General features: G+C 37.9%; 1 protein-coding gene across 1 annotated transcript in view; it reads left to right on the plus strand.

Annotated features, from left to right (window-relative positions):
- The window catches only part of LOC121381537 (protein white-like), a 45,661-nt gene extending 34,758 nt beyond the window's left edge, over nt 1–10,903 (plus strand). The window contains exons 17-19 of the mRNA XM_041510865.1: nt 1,471–1,571; nt 4,663–4,742; nt 8,026–10,903. Coding sequence (XP_041366799.1) covers nt 1,471–1,571; nt 4,663–4,742; nt 8,026–8,130 — 286 coding nt within the window. The 3' untranslated portion in view covers nt 8,131–10,903. The remainder of the gene's footprint in view (nt 1–1,470; nt 1,572–4,662; nt 4,743–8,025) is intronic.
- The last annotated feature ends 9,411 nt before the right edge of the window (nt 10,904–20,314 follow it).

Raw genomic sequence — 20,314 nt, forward strand, 5'->3', positions numbered from 1 at the left:
TGTGGGGGTTTTAAAAAATAATATAAAGGTCAAGAAGCCATTCCTCGAGAAAAAAGTTTGTTTTGTTTAACGACACCGCTAGAGCACATTTGATTTGTGAATCATCAGCTATTGGATGTCAAACATTTGGTAATTTCGACATAATATTGTAGTCTTAGAGAGGAAACCTGCTACTTTTTTCCATTAGTAGCAAAAGATCTTTTATATGCACCATCTCACAGACAGGATATCACATGCCACGGCCTTTTTGATATACCAGTTGTGGTGGTGTACTGGCGGGAACGAGAAATAGCCCAATGGGTCCACCGACGGAGATCGATCCTAGACCGATCGCGCATCAGGCGGGCACTTTACCACTGGGCACCGTCCCGCCCCACCCTGGAGAAAACGAGCATCTTCAATTTGAGAGTTCAATCTTTTTCCTCATTAGACAGTCCATAATGGAAGTGGAACTTTAATTGCGGGTTATTTTATTGTCGTTTTAAACAGTGGGTTGGGTTTTTTTGTATCACTATCGCACTTCCCCTTTCTTTTCCTTACCATTTCCATCTCGTTTCTCCCCAATATGGCAGCACCTATCTTTCCACTTCTTTTGCTGTACACTTTCACATCCCAGTAACTGTTTGTCTCTTCAACCGCAACAGTTGCGTTTTTATTTTAGTCATCTGTGCCACACACTACATCTCCCATCTGCTGTGACAAACAGTCATACCGGTCGTACGTTTACATGTGTTTGTCATCTATTTCACACACAAAAATTACATCATTACGGAAAATTGAGCATTCTAAGGACAACGGAAAATGAAATATGTGTACTTCTAACTGTATTTATTGTACTATAATAGTAATAAGCATTGTGGTTTAGTCATAAATCGACGTTTACGTACAAAACTAGGCTTACGATGTTTTGTGAAATTTGGCCCAGTGCTTTGTTAGCCATCTGCTATTACCTATCGTATACATAGTTGCATGACAAATGTTATACTTGCATTAAAGGGACATTCCTGAGTTTGCTTCATTGTAAGATGTTTCCGAAAAATTATATATTTCTACGATTAAGCTTACATATTAAATATATTTTCTTGTTTAGAATATCAGTGTTTGTATATTCAATGTGTTTCTGGCCGTGTTGATATTTGTAAGAAGCCCAAACTGGATTTTGTCTTCAAATAATTTCATACGTACGAAAAAATATACTTTAGGAAATAAAATGAAATTTAACCTAGTACAAATAGTAGAACGATCAGAAACACGTTTAATATATAGCCACTAATATTTAATGCCGAAAAATATATTCGATACGTAATTGAAATCGATAAAAAGTCTCTGTTAATCGATAACATCTTAAAAATTGCAGCAAACTCAGGAATGTCCCTTTAAGAGAAATGAAAGAAAACAACATAAATGCAAAATTCATTGCCACATATTTAATATGTTTAAAACAATATTTTTTACCATTGCTGTTTTCAGTTCCATTCCAGTGTATTTTATATGGCTGAAATTCGTATCCTGGTTCAAGTACGCCAACGAGCTTCTCATCATTATACAGTGGGAGGACGTTACACATATAGGTTTGTATGTTCATAGCGCATACAATAAAACTATCTGCCATTAGTCCACTAGGATATAGGACGGGGCGTAGCCCAGTGGTACAGCGTTCGCTCGATGTGCAGTCGGTATGGGATCGATCCCTGTCAGTGGGCCCATTGAGCTATTTCTCGTTCCAGCCAGTGCACCACGACTGGCATATCAAAGACCGTGGTATGTACTACCCTGTCTTTGGGATGGTGCATATAAAAGAGCTCTTGTTGCTAATCGGAAAGAGTAGCCCATGAAGTGGCGACAGCGGGTTTCCTCTCTCAATATCTGTGTGGTCCTTAACCATATGTCTGACGCCATATAACAGTAAATAAAATGTGTTGAGTGCGTCGTTAACTAAAACATTTCCTTCCATTAGGATATCGTTAGCAGAAAGGCATACGGTGTTCTAGTCTTTTTTTTCTTCTTCTAATATAACATTTTTGTGACACCTCGGTGAAAGGTTATGTATTTTCGTATTTGCGATATTAAAGTGACAGACCCTAGTTTCTACAAACGCACGTTCGTCTAAGAAGTAATGGTTGACAAGACAAGCTCTAGTTATCTTTTTTTTAGGCGGTATTTCCCTGTTTAAACATCATAGACTTTAGTTTCTCTCTGTTATCACCTTATCCAAATGATTTCATAATTCTAAGTAATGGTAATTAAAGGGACATTCCTGAGTTTGCTGCATTGTAAGATGTTTCCGTCTAATAAAATATTTCTACGATTAAACTTGCATATTAAAAATATTTTCTCGTTTAGAATATCAGTGTCTGTATATTCAATGTGTTTCTGATCGTCTTAATATTTGTAAGAAGCCCAAATTGGATTTTGTTTTCAAATAATTTCGTACGTATGAAAAAATAATATTTTAGGAAATAAAATTAAATTTAACCTAGTACAAATATTAGAACGATCAGAAACACACTCAATATACAGCCACTAATATTTTATGCCGAAAAATACAGTTGATATATAATTACAATCGTTGAAAAATCTCTGTTAGTCGATAACATCTTAAAAATTGCAACAAACTCAGGAATGTCCCTTTAAGACAAGTTCTAGTTATTTTTAGACGGTATTTCCCTGTTTAAAGGCATACTGTCACGGATTTAAGGACCTTATTTCTCCAAAAGTGGATAATAAATGAAAATTACATCAATGTTTAGAAACCAAATCTGGCTATTGACTCACTTTAACTAAACCATGATGGAGTGAAATCCATGTCAATCCTCTTGGCAATATTAATTTTTAAATTATGGATCATTGCCATAATTCAATTATTTTTACAAAATATCATTAATAAGTGGAGTATGATGGTTATGTAGATTGTTGAATAAAGTACATTTAGGGACAAATCAAATACATATGTTTCACGTAATACTTTGCTAGGCCATTTAATAGGTCAGTTGTCTGTGACAATATGCCTTTAAACATCACAGACTTTAGCTTCTCTCTGTTATACGCTTATTTAAATGTGTGTTGCAGGTTTGTAGATTAACTAAATTTAGTGTCCATTTTCACGGGCTGAAACTAGGATCTGTGACTCTTAATGTAACTAATAAATCATCATTTCCTGAAGGATCAGTTATCCTAGGCCCTAACTGGGAAATTCAAACTAGCGACTATCACTAGGAGCACTTTGATACCAACACTTTTACATACCCCACCCCCAGCCCCACTCAAATGAACCTACACCCTGGAGCTATGCCTCAACGTGCATTTTGAACTAGGTTATACTAACTATTGTATAGTTATGGTAAAAGTGCATTCAGTACCTACATCAGCTTCACATGTAACTGAGATGATTCAAATCACGCATGGGCGGATCCAAGGGGGGGGGGGGGGGGACCAGGGGGACGCGTCCCCCCCAAAAAATTGTTCAAGTGCCCTCAAAATGTCCAAGTGCTCTTTTTGTTTGTAGAATTTTTTTTTTTTAAGTAAACAATAATTATATTGTAGATAAATGAAATCAAGATTTTCGTGTACATGCACAAGCTTGCAGATATGTGTCTGTGTTATTGAGTCTCAATGGGGCCCCATTGAGGTTCTAACGCGAGTGACGCCAATTTACTTCATTATTGCTAGTATATTATGACGTAGAACTGTAGGAATTCATATTAATTGTAAATATCAAAACTTGTAGTAAGGTGCCCTTTTGACGAGTCAATGTGCCCTTCTTTTTTGGTCCCCCCCTAAAAATATTTCCTGGATCCGCCCATGTCACGGACTCTTTGTGTAAAATGTCCTGCTCACTACCACTGGTTACTAGGGTCTCCACGAGTACTCCAGTACTCGGGCACAGGTCGAGTCCGTTCACAGGAATCGAGTACCCGTACAATGTGGAATACAATGAGCAACTGTAATACAATGGACAATATAGGACAATAATTTCAGCAGTAGATAATCAACGATATAAGTTACACAATAATTACATGATCATGCGCTAGTTTCTCTTTTTAAACTGGCCGTCCGTCCGTCACAACACTTCCACAACACTTCTACAATACAATGGCATAATCTGGCATCCATTTTCAGCGCTGGAATTAAGATGAATAATGCTAGTATTTTACTTTATTCCTTAATCTCATCATCATCTAGTGTAAGTGTCGGGTACTCGGGTCCGGGTCGAGTTTGACCCTCGAGTACTAGAGTCCAATATTTTGGACTCGTGGAGGCCCTACTGGTTACTACTAGTAAATTACCAATGAGAATACTTTGTAAAACTGAATGGTTGGTGTGCTCATGGCAGTCCTCCTACGGACGATGCAAGAGGGATGATACATTATATTACGTATCTCCCAAGGGAGTGGCTGTCTTTCTGAGAATGAACGCCTGATAGTGGGTCATGGAAGAGGTCACGATTTTGCCTAATATCCATTCGACTCTACCTTGTGCAGAGATACGAGTTTCTTATTGGAATAGGTTTTGTCGTTCAGATTTACGTCAGCAGTTAATAGTAGGCGTGTCAGATAAAACAAAATGTGTTAATAACGTTTAACCCTATCGCTTGTTGAAATGTAATAAGAATACACTGAAATAGGTTATACATGTGACAGTTATGTTTTTATTACATTTCAGATTGCCACAAAAATGCCACATCAGGTAAAGGGTGTTTTCAAAATGGAACTGGTGTTATAGAAGACATGCAATACAGCAAGGTAAGGAAAGACACGGACAGTTTCACGGTTTAATGAGCAATGTGGACTTGGACTTGGGTAGGGTTTTAACGTGCTCATATACCTTTATGGTTTTGAACACGCCTATCCCGAGTCCGGCCTCCGATATGATCGGGGGTCTGACTCGGGGCAGGAAAAATGAGCACTATGACCACGAGAATGGGATTATTCCTTATTATTGAAAAAAAACGTTTTACACGAAAGCATGAATGAATGAATGAATGAATGAATGTTTAACGACACCCCAGCACGAAAAATACATCGGCTATTGGGTGTCAAACTATGGTAAATGCAAAACATTAAAGGGACACACCCTAGTTACGGCTAGTTGTTAACCATTACGGCGTTGTTTTTCGCTATTAAACCCATTTTTTTCACAAATAAAATTACACTTTACTTACCGTTTATTATTTAGAATATACATTTCCATTCACCTGAAGTGTTTTTTGGTAATCCTGGTTTTTGTAATACCACAAAATGCATTTTTCTTATTTCTTAAAAACGAACGTATGTTTGAGAAAAAACCGTTGAGCAGACAAGGTCTAATCTATTTTTAGACGGGATATTTCCATTTCAATGTCACAGACGTTGGTATACCACGTGACCGTTATCATTTTGGTCTTACGATATCTGGAGAGGGGATACAACCAGGACAGAACAGGTGGAACATGTCCAGGAGAGGTGAAAAGAACGCACCCCAAGTTTGTTCGCACTCTGTGAAATTTGTCGTGACGTAGGCATTGTTGTGCTTCGAGCGACATCTACCGGTGACATCAGAATACTAACTTTCAAAATTATTTCAAGCAATTGGGACATGGGGATTCCCATGGTATTTATCGATATAAAACCTGCTTTTTCACTCCATTTGATAAAAACGTGATTGTAGATTAACCAAATTATAATTTATTTTCGCTGGATGGAACTAGGGTGTGCGGCTTTAAGTGATACACGAAAGCATGCAGACCCATGGGTACAAGTGATTTTACGTAGTATGGGTGTGTGGGTGGGGATGTTGATTAGAAAGGAGCGTAAGCCTTGAACTCAAAGAAGGGTCTACGGTCTCACTACACATTTCACTTTCTGGTGAGAGTTCATTGACCACTATAGTTCCTAATTATGACATATGTTGTGGTTCTCATATTCACTTCTAGTAATTGGGGAAGAATTAAAACAATTTGTATATTTAATGGTAAGCCTTCTGCCTGGAGTTTGCTGATGTTATTTTGTAATATTGTGCATTGACATTTTGGAACATGGGCGTACATACCGGAAGAGACTGCCGGAGTGAATCGGTTAATGAACCACCTGTTCGGACCAGTACTACAGCCAGATGCGGTAATATAGCAAAAAACTGAGACGGAAATGTTCTCAATTTTGAAGTGAAAATAAATCAATCTAATTAAAATTAGCTCCACTATGACATGTGGATCTAACACCAGTCAGTTGGAGCTCATGTCCACCAATCAAAACCTTACTTGCAGAATCCTGCCAGGGATTTAAAAATAATTTAAAAACATTCCGAATTATTCTGAGGGTATACGATATGTTTCATGTGAATTACGAATGCCTTATTTAGACCAGTAGAACTAATTTTAATCGGATTGCTAACAACACTGCGTAGTCCCCAATGTCCAGGTAACATTTCGTCTGTAAATAATAATTTGAATATTGACCAATCACACTTCGCCTTTTATAACGTTATTTGGGAGCATACAAATTCTAAAAATATCGGGCGAGTCTATTTTAGTGGCCGCAGTACAGCGAACCATACCAATACGTACGGGGTGGGTTATCAGTCTTCAATTTTACATTAAAAATTATTTATTTATTTATAAAAAAAACTAACTAAATCAGTCGTCAGTTTTACATTACAAATTATTTATTTTATAAAATAAAACATGTTTTAAGGCATTCGTAATTCACACGAAACATGTCGTATACCCTCAGGATAATTCGGAATGTTTTCAAATTATTTTTAAATCCCTGGCAGGATTCTGCAAGTAAGGTTTTGATTGGTGGATATGAGCTCCAACTGGCTGGTGTTAGATCCACATGTAATAGTGGAGCTAATTTTAATTAGATTGAAAAAAAATGCTTATACAATGTATGTTTGCAATGGTGTATGTTGTTAGTGCCAATGAGAACCCGTTCTATTGGCAATCCTCATTTGAAGTTAGGCAATTTAACATGTGATTCAATGGCAGATGACATCTGTGTAGTGAGACCTTAAATGATGTGTGTAGCGTATGCAAGAACGATTGCGCGTTTTTAATCTCTTAATTCCATAATTGTCAAAGGAATTTAAAAGTGAAATACAAAGGAAGCAAATTATGCTAAAGTGCGACGTCTGGAGTTCTTGGATCGTAGGATCACACTTCTACTATCGACCCACTGGGTGTTACCCCTCCCAACCAGTGCCCCACTACTGGTTTATCAGGTGTCATAGTATGTGCTATCCTGTTTATTGGAAACTGCGTACATAAATGTGTCTTGCTGCCACTGGAAAACTGTTTACTCAGGAGATAGTGTCGGAATTACGAAACAGTTGACATCCAGTAACAGATGACTCATTAATGGTGTTTTGATGGTGTCGTCTTTGCAGTCTATTATCGGCCCTTATTCTGTTTCAGGACAACCTGTATTTCGATGTGGAATGTTATTATCGGCCCTTATTCTGTTTCAGGACAACCTGTATTTCGATGTGGGAAGTTATTATTTGCCCTTATTCTGTTTTAGGACAACCTGTATTTCGATGTAGGAAGTGATTATCGGCCCTTATTCTTTTTCAGGACAACCTGTATTTCGATGTAGGACGTTATTATCGTCCCTTATTCTGTTTCAGGACAACCTGTATTTCAATGTGGGAAGTTATTATTTGCCCTTATTCTGAGGGCGGGATATGTGCTATCCTGTCTGTGGGATGATGCATATAAAAGATCCCTTGCTGCTAATCGGAAAGAGTAGTCCATGAAGTGGCGACAGCGGGTTTCCTCTCTCAATATACGTGTGGTCCTTAACCTTATGTGCGACGCCATATAACCATAATTAAATGTGTTGAGTGCGTCGTTAAGTAAATCATTTCCTTCCTTCTCATATTGTGTTTCAGGACAACCTGTATTTCTACGTGGGGAGTGATTATCTGCCCTTATTTCGTTTCAGGACAACTTGTATTTCGATGTAGGGAGTGATTATCTACCTTTATTTTGTTTCAGAACAACCTATATTTTGATGTGGGAAGTTATTATCTGCCCTTATTCTGTTTCAGGACAACCTGTATTTCGATGTGGGGATGATGTTCACTCTTCTGGCCGTCTTCCACATTTTCACATTTATCTTTGTATTGATACGTGCCCGGAGATCAAAGTCTTGAACAGCACAACGGAACCGGCAACACATGTGATCATTTGTCTCTTTGTTCAATTAACCAGTGTTTTCTGGGAATGGAAAACAAAATGTTTATCTGATAATATTACTCAGTGAAATTGTAGTTTCTAGCTGAAAGGTGCGTATGACAACATGACTTATACATCTTAATAATTTCCGTTTGTCTCTTTGTTCAATTAACTTGGCACACACCCACAGTGTTTTCTGGGAATCGAAAACGAATTTTATTTAGTAATTATACTCCGTGACATTGTAGTTTTAAACTGAAAGGTACTAATGACAGCATGAATTATATATTTAATAATTTTTGGATTATGGGCCGAATTTACTTTGTCCGTTTTTTGTAAGACATAAACAAGCTTTATAAATTCGGATCTAAATGTCCACTATGTCCACAATTTTGTTTTTAAGTTTATTAGAAATTCTTTTGATGGTAATCCACACATTAAGCGTGTGACAATCATAGATCCATATTTTCATCAATAGTTATTTCATGTCTACGAAATAGCTTCCGTTTTGATAGATATAACAATATCATGTCGAGTTGACTCATTGCTTTCTTCTTCTTCTTTTTTAACACACTCGTTAATGAGAACATCATTCGTTATTTATAACACACATACGTGTAATATAGACTTAAAGACATACGATTAGCTGTTCTTAGGCGATGTTCCGGTCGCCACAGCCATACCATCCAACCAAAGAGGCACAATAGAAACTGATAGCTTTGTGACGTATGTAAGTTAGCCTGAAACTGATTGCTTTGTGAGGCATAAGCACAGGCGCCATAAATAAGTTATAGTTGAAAAAAAACCGTGTACATTTTTTTTTTTTAATGTGAGTTTTGAGGATATGTAAGATACAGAATACTACATTCGCTACGTTTTAAAACAACAGTCAAGACTTGTCTAACTGCCACCTGTATATAACAGCCACCTGTCCATAATGGTCTCCATAACTCCCGCCCAATGCATTCCTTTCTTTATTTTATCTGTATATAACAGCCACCTGTAAAATGCGGCCAGTGGTCACTATTATTTTTTTACCAAAATGAATTGTTGAACCTACTATAACGACCCCAAAATATATTGACAACTATTTTTCGGGGTTCAGTCGACAGTTGAACTTGCCACATCGGTCACAACACACACACACAAACACAAACACAAACACAAACACACACACACACACACACACACACACACACACACACACTCATGTATAATTGGTCTGTTATATCCCATGCACAATATAAAGTCACTGTTTTTCTTAGTAGAAACAAAACAGGTACATGATCCAGTGCACCTTCTGTATAAATGTTTTCTTACCTGCAACCACTTGCATCTCGTGGACTAATTTAATAAAGTAACAGAATGCCATGGGAAGCAATCAAAGATGAATCACGTTTTCAAAAGGTGAATAATAGAGTGACTTTCAACAAAACGTGTTCAATTTATACTTTAAGTAGTTAAAAATATTTTTAAAATGTCTTATTTTATTATTTGTGTGTGTGTGAAGACTGTTGATTCTTTTATGCATTCCAATTTAGTGTAAGTTTTCATTGTAAACTATTTTATGTGTTTTTATTTACCTGTATATAACAAATTAAATAGTCACCTGTCCAAAACGGCCATTTTGCCAGGTCCTATGAGAGGCCGTTCTGTACAGGTTCGTCTGTAGTTGTAAGATGAATGGTATCTATCGGAAATTCATGTACTGTTTATACCAGATGACCACATCATTACAATTTCGATATTATCGAGTTTATTATGCACAGACTACGTGTGGGATAGATTAATTTGCAGTTTATCTACAGTCCGCAGGGTCTATTTGAAAGTGGGGGAGGGAGCACTATCAGTCCGATGGTCCGGGGGATGGAAATTTGAGGGGCCGAACCTGTTAGGGGAGGGGTTGGCGGCAGGCTCCCCTGAGAAAATATAATTTTTGGTTGTTGAAATACACCCTTTTGAGCACAATTATAGGGAAGTGGGGTGGCGTAGTTCGCCCTGTTTCGCGGAGGCGGATTTATTACAAATAAATGTAAAAGTAGCGAAATACGTTACTTGCATCTCAGATAATGCACCTTTCTTTGTAGCTCGAGTCCCCTCAAGCCCTTCCCTTATTGATACTGATATGTCATCAATAAGGGGAGGGATGGATGGGACTCGAGCTACTTTCTTTGATGCACTTCATGATTATCAGCATCAGTACGACAACTACTCCACAATTCAGCAGTAACAAAGGGCCTTTGTTGCAAGTGACTGGAATGTGAACGCGATGGAAGTAATTTAGTGGCTGATTGGGGCCGCTTAGCTCTATGCAAATAAAGGGCAGATAAGTATGTTTCTAATAGAGGCTATACTAGTAGCTAATGATGGGAATCGGTTGGAATTTCATCATCGATCATCGGTTATAATCGGTTGGTACCAACCGATCAACTTTCGATTACACAATCGGTTAGAATTATGTGAACATAAAAAGGATTTCCATTACCTGTACAAGCAGCATGCATCTGTTGTTGTGTTTCCCGGATCTAGGCTTTACAATTATCTATTTCAACCATAAGAGAGTCCTCAAATTTGGGCAAAAACGATAGAGATATTCGGGCAAAATTAGCTGTACTGAAATCTTTTCACCGTTTTCATTATTCTACCCACAATGTTAGTTCTAATCCATGTACAAATGGGTAGTGATTCGTTATAACTTTTTTGGCAGTAATGCTAATATTAAGATTACCTCCCCCCCCCCCCCCCCACCCACACCCCACACACACACAAAATGGGAGCCCGTACACCCATCAATTCTACATTTAATAATTATTTAATATCTTTTTTGTTATGTACACAAAAAGCAAATACCAACACCGATATGTTTACTTCACTTCCATTATCTAAACTGGAGAAACATTTAAATTAATATTTCCCCATACAATCGATTATAGTACAGCCAAACATTTTAGTTTTCGATTACAATCGGTCATTGGAGCTTCAGCTTGAACGTTTTTTTTGTTTCACATGCCCCTATACCACTAAGGTTTCAGGCATGTCCATCTCGGGTCCGGTCTCTGGCATGACTAGTGTCCTAATCCGGGATTGAACGGTCATCGCAACATCACTAGTTATAGTGATATAGAAAACATATGATCAATGAAACCCGCTAGAAATACTTGGTGTTTCGTTTTGGGTTGATATTTTGAAGACGCCTCGGTTGTTTTATGCTAATGAGTGAGCAGAAATACTTGTATGCATGTATGTAAACCATTTTGTAATATAATTTAATGTATGATTTAAAATGACAGGGCTAAAGGCCCGTACTTAATATTTTATTATTTTAGATAGGGGTGGGTTATTCAAGAGGTAGATAGTTTGTTTCTAATTCATTGTAGTTGTATATTATTTAATTTCATTCTGTTATAAGGTCGGTATGCATAGTGTGTATTTTAAAATAACCAGTCTGTAAGATTAGTTAATCATATTATATATCAATATATATATATATATATATATATATATATATATATATATATATATATATATATATATATATATATATATATATACACACACAATAGACCATTATTTGTGTTTTGATCAAAACTAATAAAACTGTTGTTAGGTTGGTTCGTTGGTTGTTTGTTTAAATTTATTCTTTAAATATATCTGTTTTTATTCTGTTCGGTCAAGATTCGACAGGATGATTTTAGCCATTCATCGTCCGTTCACACCATTCAACAATACAATGGAATGCAATGCAATACAATACTTTACAATATAACAGCATAGCATAGCATAGCATAGCATAGCATAGCATAGAATACAGTCTTTATTGTAACCTTTGTATGTATAAAACTGGTCGAGGGGAACCTTATCCAAGTAAAAATATATAATAACAACAGAGATTTAATACATTCATTATGCACACACACACACACACACACACGCACGCACGCACGCACGCACACACACACACACGAACATTACTTGCCTAAAAATTAATTCCAATATACCCGCTTTTACTTTTAATGAATATGCATATGCTGGAGCACAGGTCGGACCCCAGTTCTTACGGGGTTATTAATGTTAAAAAAACAACAACAGAAAGTAAAAAAAAAAAAAAAAAAAAAAACAAAAAAAAACCCAAACCACTCGCCTTATTGATGTTCCCTTCAACTTGTGATATACATTATACATCTGACATTGTTAACGTCGGAACAGTATCATTACAGAACATCTGTATTGCAAGCCATAAAAAAGATACTACAAGTCGTCCCCCATTGAACTCGCCTTTACAAATCGATACACCATTGCGAAGATGCTTAATATCTGTAAGCCCCAGTTAATGACATTGTAGAAAGTAATTATCAAATAACCGTGAGTACACGAGGTTAGTATCCGCTTTAGATAGTCCTGTCTGCCCAGTAAGGTTTAACAGTAACGAACCAATTGCCTTGCTGACAATAAAAATAGGAGATAAAAGTAGACTGAACAAACAGAGGTAGATACCAGCCTCGATAATGTCGAGTAGTAGTTAAAGTCATCAGATTTAAGGTTGATAGGTGCTGGGTTCGCATCCCGGGATCGGTTCAAATGCAGGATGTATTTTAGCGGCTTAATGAGGAGATGTGATTTGCTAACGATTGTCTGTTAACCTCAGTATGTCCTGGACAGATACCTGCGGTGTTTGTGTGTTTGTTTTGTTTAACGACATCACTAGAACACATTGATTACTTAATCATCGGCTGTTACATGTCAAACATTTGTTAATTCTGACTCGTAGTCATCAGAGGAAACCCGCTAGATTTTTCCTAATGCAGCAAGGGATCCTTTATATGCACTTTCTCACAGACAGGATAGCACATACCAGGTATGATGCACTAGTAGGAACGAGAGAAAAACTAATCAGTTGAATGGATCCACCAAGGTGGTTCGATCCTGTGACGCAAGCACCTCAAGCGAGCACTTAACCGGTTCAGCTAAATTCCACCTAACCTGCGGTGTGTTCCCACAAAAGCGTGATTGAACCTCAATTGCATTTATGTGGTATGTGCTTTCTTGTCTGTGAGAAAGTACATACAAAAGATCCCTTGCTTCATTAGGAAAAAATGTTGACACCTAATAGCCGATGATTAATTATTCAATCTGCTCCTGAGGTGTCGTTACACAAAATAAACTTTAACTTTATTTAAGCACATACTAGATAGCTCGACTTTGCATTTAGATTTCTTTATTATAAGACACACACACACCAATGTCATTTTGTCATGAACTGTCAATACGAATAAGTTACGGACATGCTTATTTATGCCAGTGGTGTCTGTACTGGTAAAACGAAACAGCATCTGGGTACTTATAAATATCGCGGTGAACTCATTCTCTGATTGTGTTTTCCCGTCCCAACTAGTGTCTCACGACTGGTATAGCAAAGCCCGTGGTATGTGCTCTCCTGAGTTGGAAAGAGCATATAAAAGATCCCTTGCTGTTAATGGAAATATTTATGGGGGTTTTCTATTAAATATCAAATCCAGTAGTCAATAATTAATAAATGAGGGTGCACTAAGGTGTCGTTAAGGAAAACAAACTTTAACAAGGACATTTTTTATTTAACGACGCACTCAACACATTTTATTTACGTCTATATGGCGTCGGACAAATAGTTAAGGACCACACAGATTATGAGAGAGGAAACCCGCTGTCGCCACTTCGTGGGCTATTCTTTTCTTTTAGCAGCAAGATATATTTTATATGCACCATCCCACAGACAGGATAGTACATACCACGGCCTTTGTTACACCAGTTGTAGAGTACTGGCTGGAACGAGAAATAGCCCAATTGGCCCACCGACGGAAATCGATCGCGTATCAGGCGAGCGCTGTATCACTGAACTACGTCCCGCCCCCAACTTTAACAAAGTTAACCGGCTCTTAAAACAATGGCTTTAGTTTGGCCTACTAATGAAACTTTACGTGGGGTTGCACAATGTGACATCCTCCACATACATTTGATGAACTTCAAAACAATTTTCTTATTATATACTTTGTCAAAAAAGAAACGCATAGGTGATAGTGTTTCCCATTTTGGATCGACAGAGAGAACTCTTTCAGCAGGACAATGCCAGGCCGCATACAATGGATCTCCTACAGAATGAGAACATTAATGTGCTATCATGGCCATCAAGATCGCCAGATCTCAACCCACTGAACATCTATGGGACAAACTGGACAGACGTGTACGCCAGCGTGATCCGGAGCCTCTGATGCTTCCGCAACTGTCACATGCACTGCAGGAAGAATGGGCTAGGATTCCACGACTCATTCAGTCTATGTCAAGGAGATGTCGCGCAGTGATTGCTGCTGCTGGTGGCCACACAAGGTACTGATTTCAGCGCCCTCGTGTAACGCTATTTGGTGACGAAAACGCCTCCACTGCCATAGCAAGAACATTGTCACATACTCATGTCAAATTTGACTGTGATACGATCATAAATAACGAAATTATGCCACTTTGTATTAAAGAGATAATTCCGTGAATATTTCGCCTATGCGTTTCTTTTTTGACAGAGTATATTAATCAATAAAAGCAATCTGGCTGGAATTGTTTTTTCATTATTCTCTAAAATAATCTGATCATCATCGAGTTAGAATCCATCTTTCATTAATCTGCAAGATGGAATTCATACATTGATCTCAGCAAGGTTCAAAGCAACACAAGCCCCAACAAAAGAGTAGCACATGAAGTGGCGACAGCGGGTCAGTGTAGTTATGGGGTGTGGGACGCACAAACAGTCATTTTAAACTACAACAGTCAGTTTAAAACAGTAGACTAATATACATTCTGCTGCAACTGTTTGACTATCTTCGCAGACCAAGGTACCATTCCGTATAGCATACCGCATTATACTGTACGGAATGGTATATAATTGCGAAGATGCAGTTTGACGTCCTCGGATCCTTTTAGAGTATCATGCAGGTTCGTAGAAACGAGATCTGGTCCCGTGCTTATAAAACTTTTAGAGTCCAGACTCGAGACTCTAATAGAGTCTGAGACAGTAATGTCATGACAACGCCATACAAATTGTATGCTTGTGACGTCATTAGAGATTGAGTCTGGGCTCTAAAAGTTTTATAAGCGCGGCCCCTGGCCTGGTGCTTATATAACCTTTAAAGTCTAGACTCGAGACTCTAATAGAGTCTGAGACACTAATGTGTTTAAAATTTTTATGGGTGTGACGTCATTAGAGATCTGGCCCCGTGCTTATAAACCTTAAAGTCTAGACTTTAACGTCATGTCAACGCCATTCAAATAGCATTACGTTAAAGTCTAGACTTTAAGTTTTATAAGCACGGGCCATGGTGCTTATAAACCTTATAGAGTCTAGACTCGAGACTCTAATAGAGTTTGAGACGTGAACGTCATGGCAACGTCATGTACAAATTATATAGTATGCGTGTGACATCATTTGAGATCGAGTCTGAATTCTAAAAGCACGGGCCCTGGTTGTGTGTGTGCGTGCATGCATAATCTCTAGTGCGGGAGCCACAGTCTTTAGTGGGTGGGTGGGGGAGGGGGACACAAACCAGATTTTTATCATTACTTAAATAGAGTAGGACAAGAAATTGTACATTTTCGTCCTCTAATGGGGGGTGGGAGATCAGAACACTCGCCTAAGATACAATGGTTCCTAGAATCGCTCGCCCTCCATGGACTCGTCCCCCCCCCCCCTCCCCCTCCGCCAACCAGTGCCCCATGACTATGTATAGTACTGTCTATGGGAAAGTGGATATAAAATTCCACTTGCTGTTTTATCGGTAGTAACATATGAGGTGGCAGCAGGTTTGCCATGAGTTAAACCTAGTTTTAAAATGGGCAGAGGTGTTGTTAAACAAATATTCGATGATGGGTCAGTTTGGTTATTTCTCATTCAGAACACTGCTCAACTGACAACAGAAGTCATGTCTCATCCTCGGCGCTCTTCGCAAGGAGGAGCGGCTGTATGGAGGAAGCGGGTTTCTTCTTTGTAATTTTACAAATATATAATAACAAGTACCACAATAACGTTAACCTGACACCTATTAAAATATTTTTTTCTAATTTTATTCTTTGGAAAATGTCCCCTTTTTTCAAACAATTCCATGTCATTCCAGTTAGGGTTTTTTTTTTTTTTTTTTTTTTTTTTTTAATTGAGATTACACAATACAAGATGAGTCATCTCTTTCCTTTTTTATACACATTAAATGTAATAAATGTTATATTTCTGGTTATGAGACACCACCGAGTGACATCGTTCCAGATTTCGACCTTGCGCCTACTTCCTTTTTATTCTGATGAGCGGGGAAAAAAGCCGGATTTGACTTGTTCCGCAGGTAAGGGGCATGTTGCCCTCACCTGCAGACATCTTGAATTATAATTGTGTTGACAAGATTCACGAGGACACGCTGTTACAGCCGTGTTACCTGACGTCAGCGTTGTGAGTATAATAATACCTGCTATAAAATGCATTTATCAATTAGAAAAAACCACAAAAACTAACACCAATTTGCATTAATAACCCATTTCCTTTGTACAATTGTTTTTTATTGATTCTTATTGTCGCCTTATAATAAATGTATGCTATTAGTGTTCAGAGTTCTTTATTGCCTAATATATTATAGGGACAGACCCCAGTTTCAACCCGTGAAAATTAACACTAAGTTTGTTTAATCTACAAACCTGTAACACATCTGGATAAAGTTGCAGTTGAGTGAATAGACTAAAACTCGACTCCATAACTGTTACTTCTCAGACGCATGTACGTTTTTAAAAAAATGAGAAATGCATTTTGTGATATTAAAAACACTAGGATGGCCAAAAATACTTTGAATGTACGGAAATGAATAATCTAAAAAATAAAATCTAAGTAAAGTATGATTTCAGTTATCAAAAACGGCTCTAATAGTAAAAAATATGTCTTAGGGTGTATCCCTTTAAAGTTTTGCAAATCAGTATTATGCTTACATCAAGTATATATCTGTGTAAATACAGTATGTATAGTGTTATGGTGGGGAATGGTTTATAAGTTTAAAAAACAACAACAACAACAACAACAAAAATAAATAAATAATTAAACCTGGACCAAATACAAAACAAAGTCAAAACAAAAACACCAAAGTTTTAGTGAACGTGTTTTGTTGTCATGTACCAATATGTGTATTTTTGTATTTTGTAATCATTGTCACGGCTGTAATTATCTAAATATCCTTTAGACGATTTCTAGTACCAGAATACGATTTGGAAAGCATTAAATGGTTTTGTAATTTTGACTGATTGAAAAATATTTAAAATGTGTTTGGGACATTCTGTATACAATTTTTGTTAGTAAATAACATTACTATACAATAAAAACTGGATTTTAGAAAATTCTGAATTTGCATATTATAGTATATTGTATTTTGTTGTATTCAGCACTGAGAGGGTAAATAAATAAATAAATAAATAAGTGACTAAATGGTATCAGACTTGATTTAGCAATATGATACAATACTGTAAAAGGACCTTAAATCATTTTATTAGTATACGTTATCAGTTATGAAGCTAAAATGTGTTTTTTCTGTTTTGTTTAACAACAGCACTAGAACACATTGATTTATTAATCATCGGCTATTGGATGTTAAACGTTAGGTCATTATGACATATATTAAAGTCTTAGAGAGGAAACCCAATATATTTTTCTATTAGTAGCAAGAGATCTTTCATAGCCACCATCTCACAGACAGAAATGTACATATCACGGCCTTTGATATAACAGTTGGAACGAGAAGTAGCCCAGTGGGCCCACCGATGGGAATCGATCCCGGGGCGATCGCGCATCAAGCGAGCACTGTACCACTGGTCTATGCCGCGCCCCTAGTTATGAAGCAAGTCGGGACATTAATTTTAAAGTTAAATGATTAACCTTTTTTTTTCCTTACTAGCTTTACTAAAACAGAAAAGTTTAGCAATTTCGTAAATGTGGTTAAACAAAAGAAAACTCGTGACTTTAAATTTTAAATCAGACACTGGATTTAACCGAGGAATAATTAAATTGTGTCAGTATTTAAGTAACAGGAGATTTACAACACAAAATGAAAATGCAAAACTGTCAGGTTATTGAATGTAGCTTGTATGTTTAGAGTGTACTGCCATAAGCGTACGAGATTAGGGGTGGGGCCAACTGCCCCCCCCCCCCCCCCCCCCCCCCCCCCCCCCCCCCCCCCCCCCCCCCCCCCCCGTGCTCGAGCAAAACCTAAAATTCGGGCAAAAATTATACAGATATTTTGGCAAAATGTGCTAACCTGAAAACATTTTACAATGTATCTCCATCATTCTACACTCAAAATTAGTTATAATCCAAGTACTAATGCGTAGTGATTCGTTTGCAACCATATATAGCTGTTTGGTAGTAATGCTAATATGACTAAGTGTTGTTATCCAGATTCGGGTATTTTTGTTTAATTCTGGCCAAAAACCAGCCTGCACCCCATATAAAAATGGGAGCCCGTACGCCTATGTATACTAGGGACGAGACGTAGCCCAGTGGTAAAGCGATCGCTTGATGCGCGGTCGGTTTGGGATCGATCCCCAAAACTAGGCCTATTTGGGCCATTTCTCGCTCCAGCCAGTGCACCACGACTGGTACATCAAATGTCGTGGTATGTGCTATCCTGTCTATGGGATGGTGCATATAAAAGATCCCTTGCCTCTAATCGAAAAGAGTAGCCTATGAAGTAGCGACAGCGGGTTTCCTCTCAATATCTGTGTGGTCCTTAGCCGTATGTCTAACGCCATATAACCGTAAATAAAATGTGATGAGTGCGTCGTTCAATAAAACATTTCCTTCCTGTGTATACTGCAGTAGTTCCAAATTGCTAAACAGTATATGAGTATATTAATGTGGAATGTTAAATGTTGTGAAATAAATGTTTTGGGAAGTTCTGTGACCTTCTTCCAGTTTTAAACATTCACATTAACCCACCAGCGGAGCGAAACCAGCGTCATGTGACACTGCTGAGATATGACATGTCGGGCAGTTACAATCTGTTAAAAAATCGCTTCACACACAAAATCTAGATTAACGAGCTATGTCTGTTGTGTAATTGCAGTGATGAACTTACTAGTATAGGTGTCCTTACGCTGACCCCGTATCATACACCGTCGGACAAAATGTGTAGCCCAGTGACAAAGGCTAAAGTGTTCGCTCGATGTGCAGTCTATGTAGGATCGATCCCCGTCGGTGGGCCCATTGGGCTATTTTTCGTTCCAGCCAGTGCACCACGACTGGTGTACCAAAGGCCGTGGTATGTGCTATCCTGTATGTGGGGTGGTGCAGGGCCGTACCCTGACCAAAATCCATGGGGGGGGGGGGGGGCACTAAATTTTATAAATAATTTTTAACATACTATAAAGATTAAACATTTCTATGCTATTACTGGAGATATATAAAATAAAAAAAAAGGACAAGATTATCAGGGGGGGAAGCTGCCCCCCCCCCCCCCCCCCGGAGGGTACGGCCCTGTGGTGTCTGTAAAAGATCCTTTGCTACTGATGGGAAAAAGGCGTGCGCTACAAAAGCTTGTTCTGAATGTGCACGTAAAACCCTATATTGTTTTGTTTTTTCAAGTTAGACTATAGGGCGTAAGTCAAAATTACCAAATGTTTGACATCCAATAGCCGATGATTAATGGATCAATGTGCTCTAGCGGTGTCGTTAAACAAAACAAATTATAAATACTTACAAAAAATAAAAGTTATTTATAAGCCTTCCTAGTACGGCAATGGAACAATTACTCACAAATAAAAATACACGAAGCATTTCTGACTTAGAAAACCCCCAATCAGTGTTTAACACGCTAAAACATACAAGCCTTACATTTAATCCAATAAATTAATCATTATATTGATGTTGTCAAGAAGGGTATCAACACCAAATAACATGCGATGAACAACAAAGGCAATGAAAAATACCATAAGCAAAATTGCAATGTTGAAAAAAAACCCACTGGAAGCCAAATTACAATCAGACTATGCTCTACAACCATAAAATTGCTACTACAACAGTTCATCACCATCAATACGCGAAAACGGGCATTTTCATTGATGTTTTCGACGTAACGAGAAGCGCTCACACTGACGCAGCCGAGATGCTATTTGCTACACTGC

The sequence above is a fragment of the Gigantopelta aegis genome, chromosome 9, assembly GCF_016097555.1.
Source record: "Gigantopelta aegis isolate Gae_Host chromosome 9, Gae_host_genome, whole genome shotgun sequence".
Lineage (NCBI taxonomy): Eukaryota > Metazoa > Mollusca > Gastropoda > Neomphalida > Peltospiridae > Gigantopelta > Gigantopelta aegis.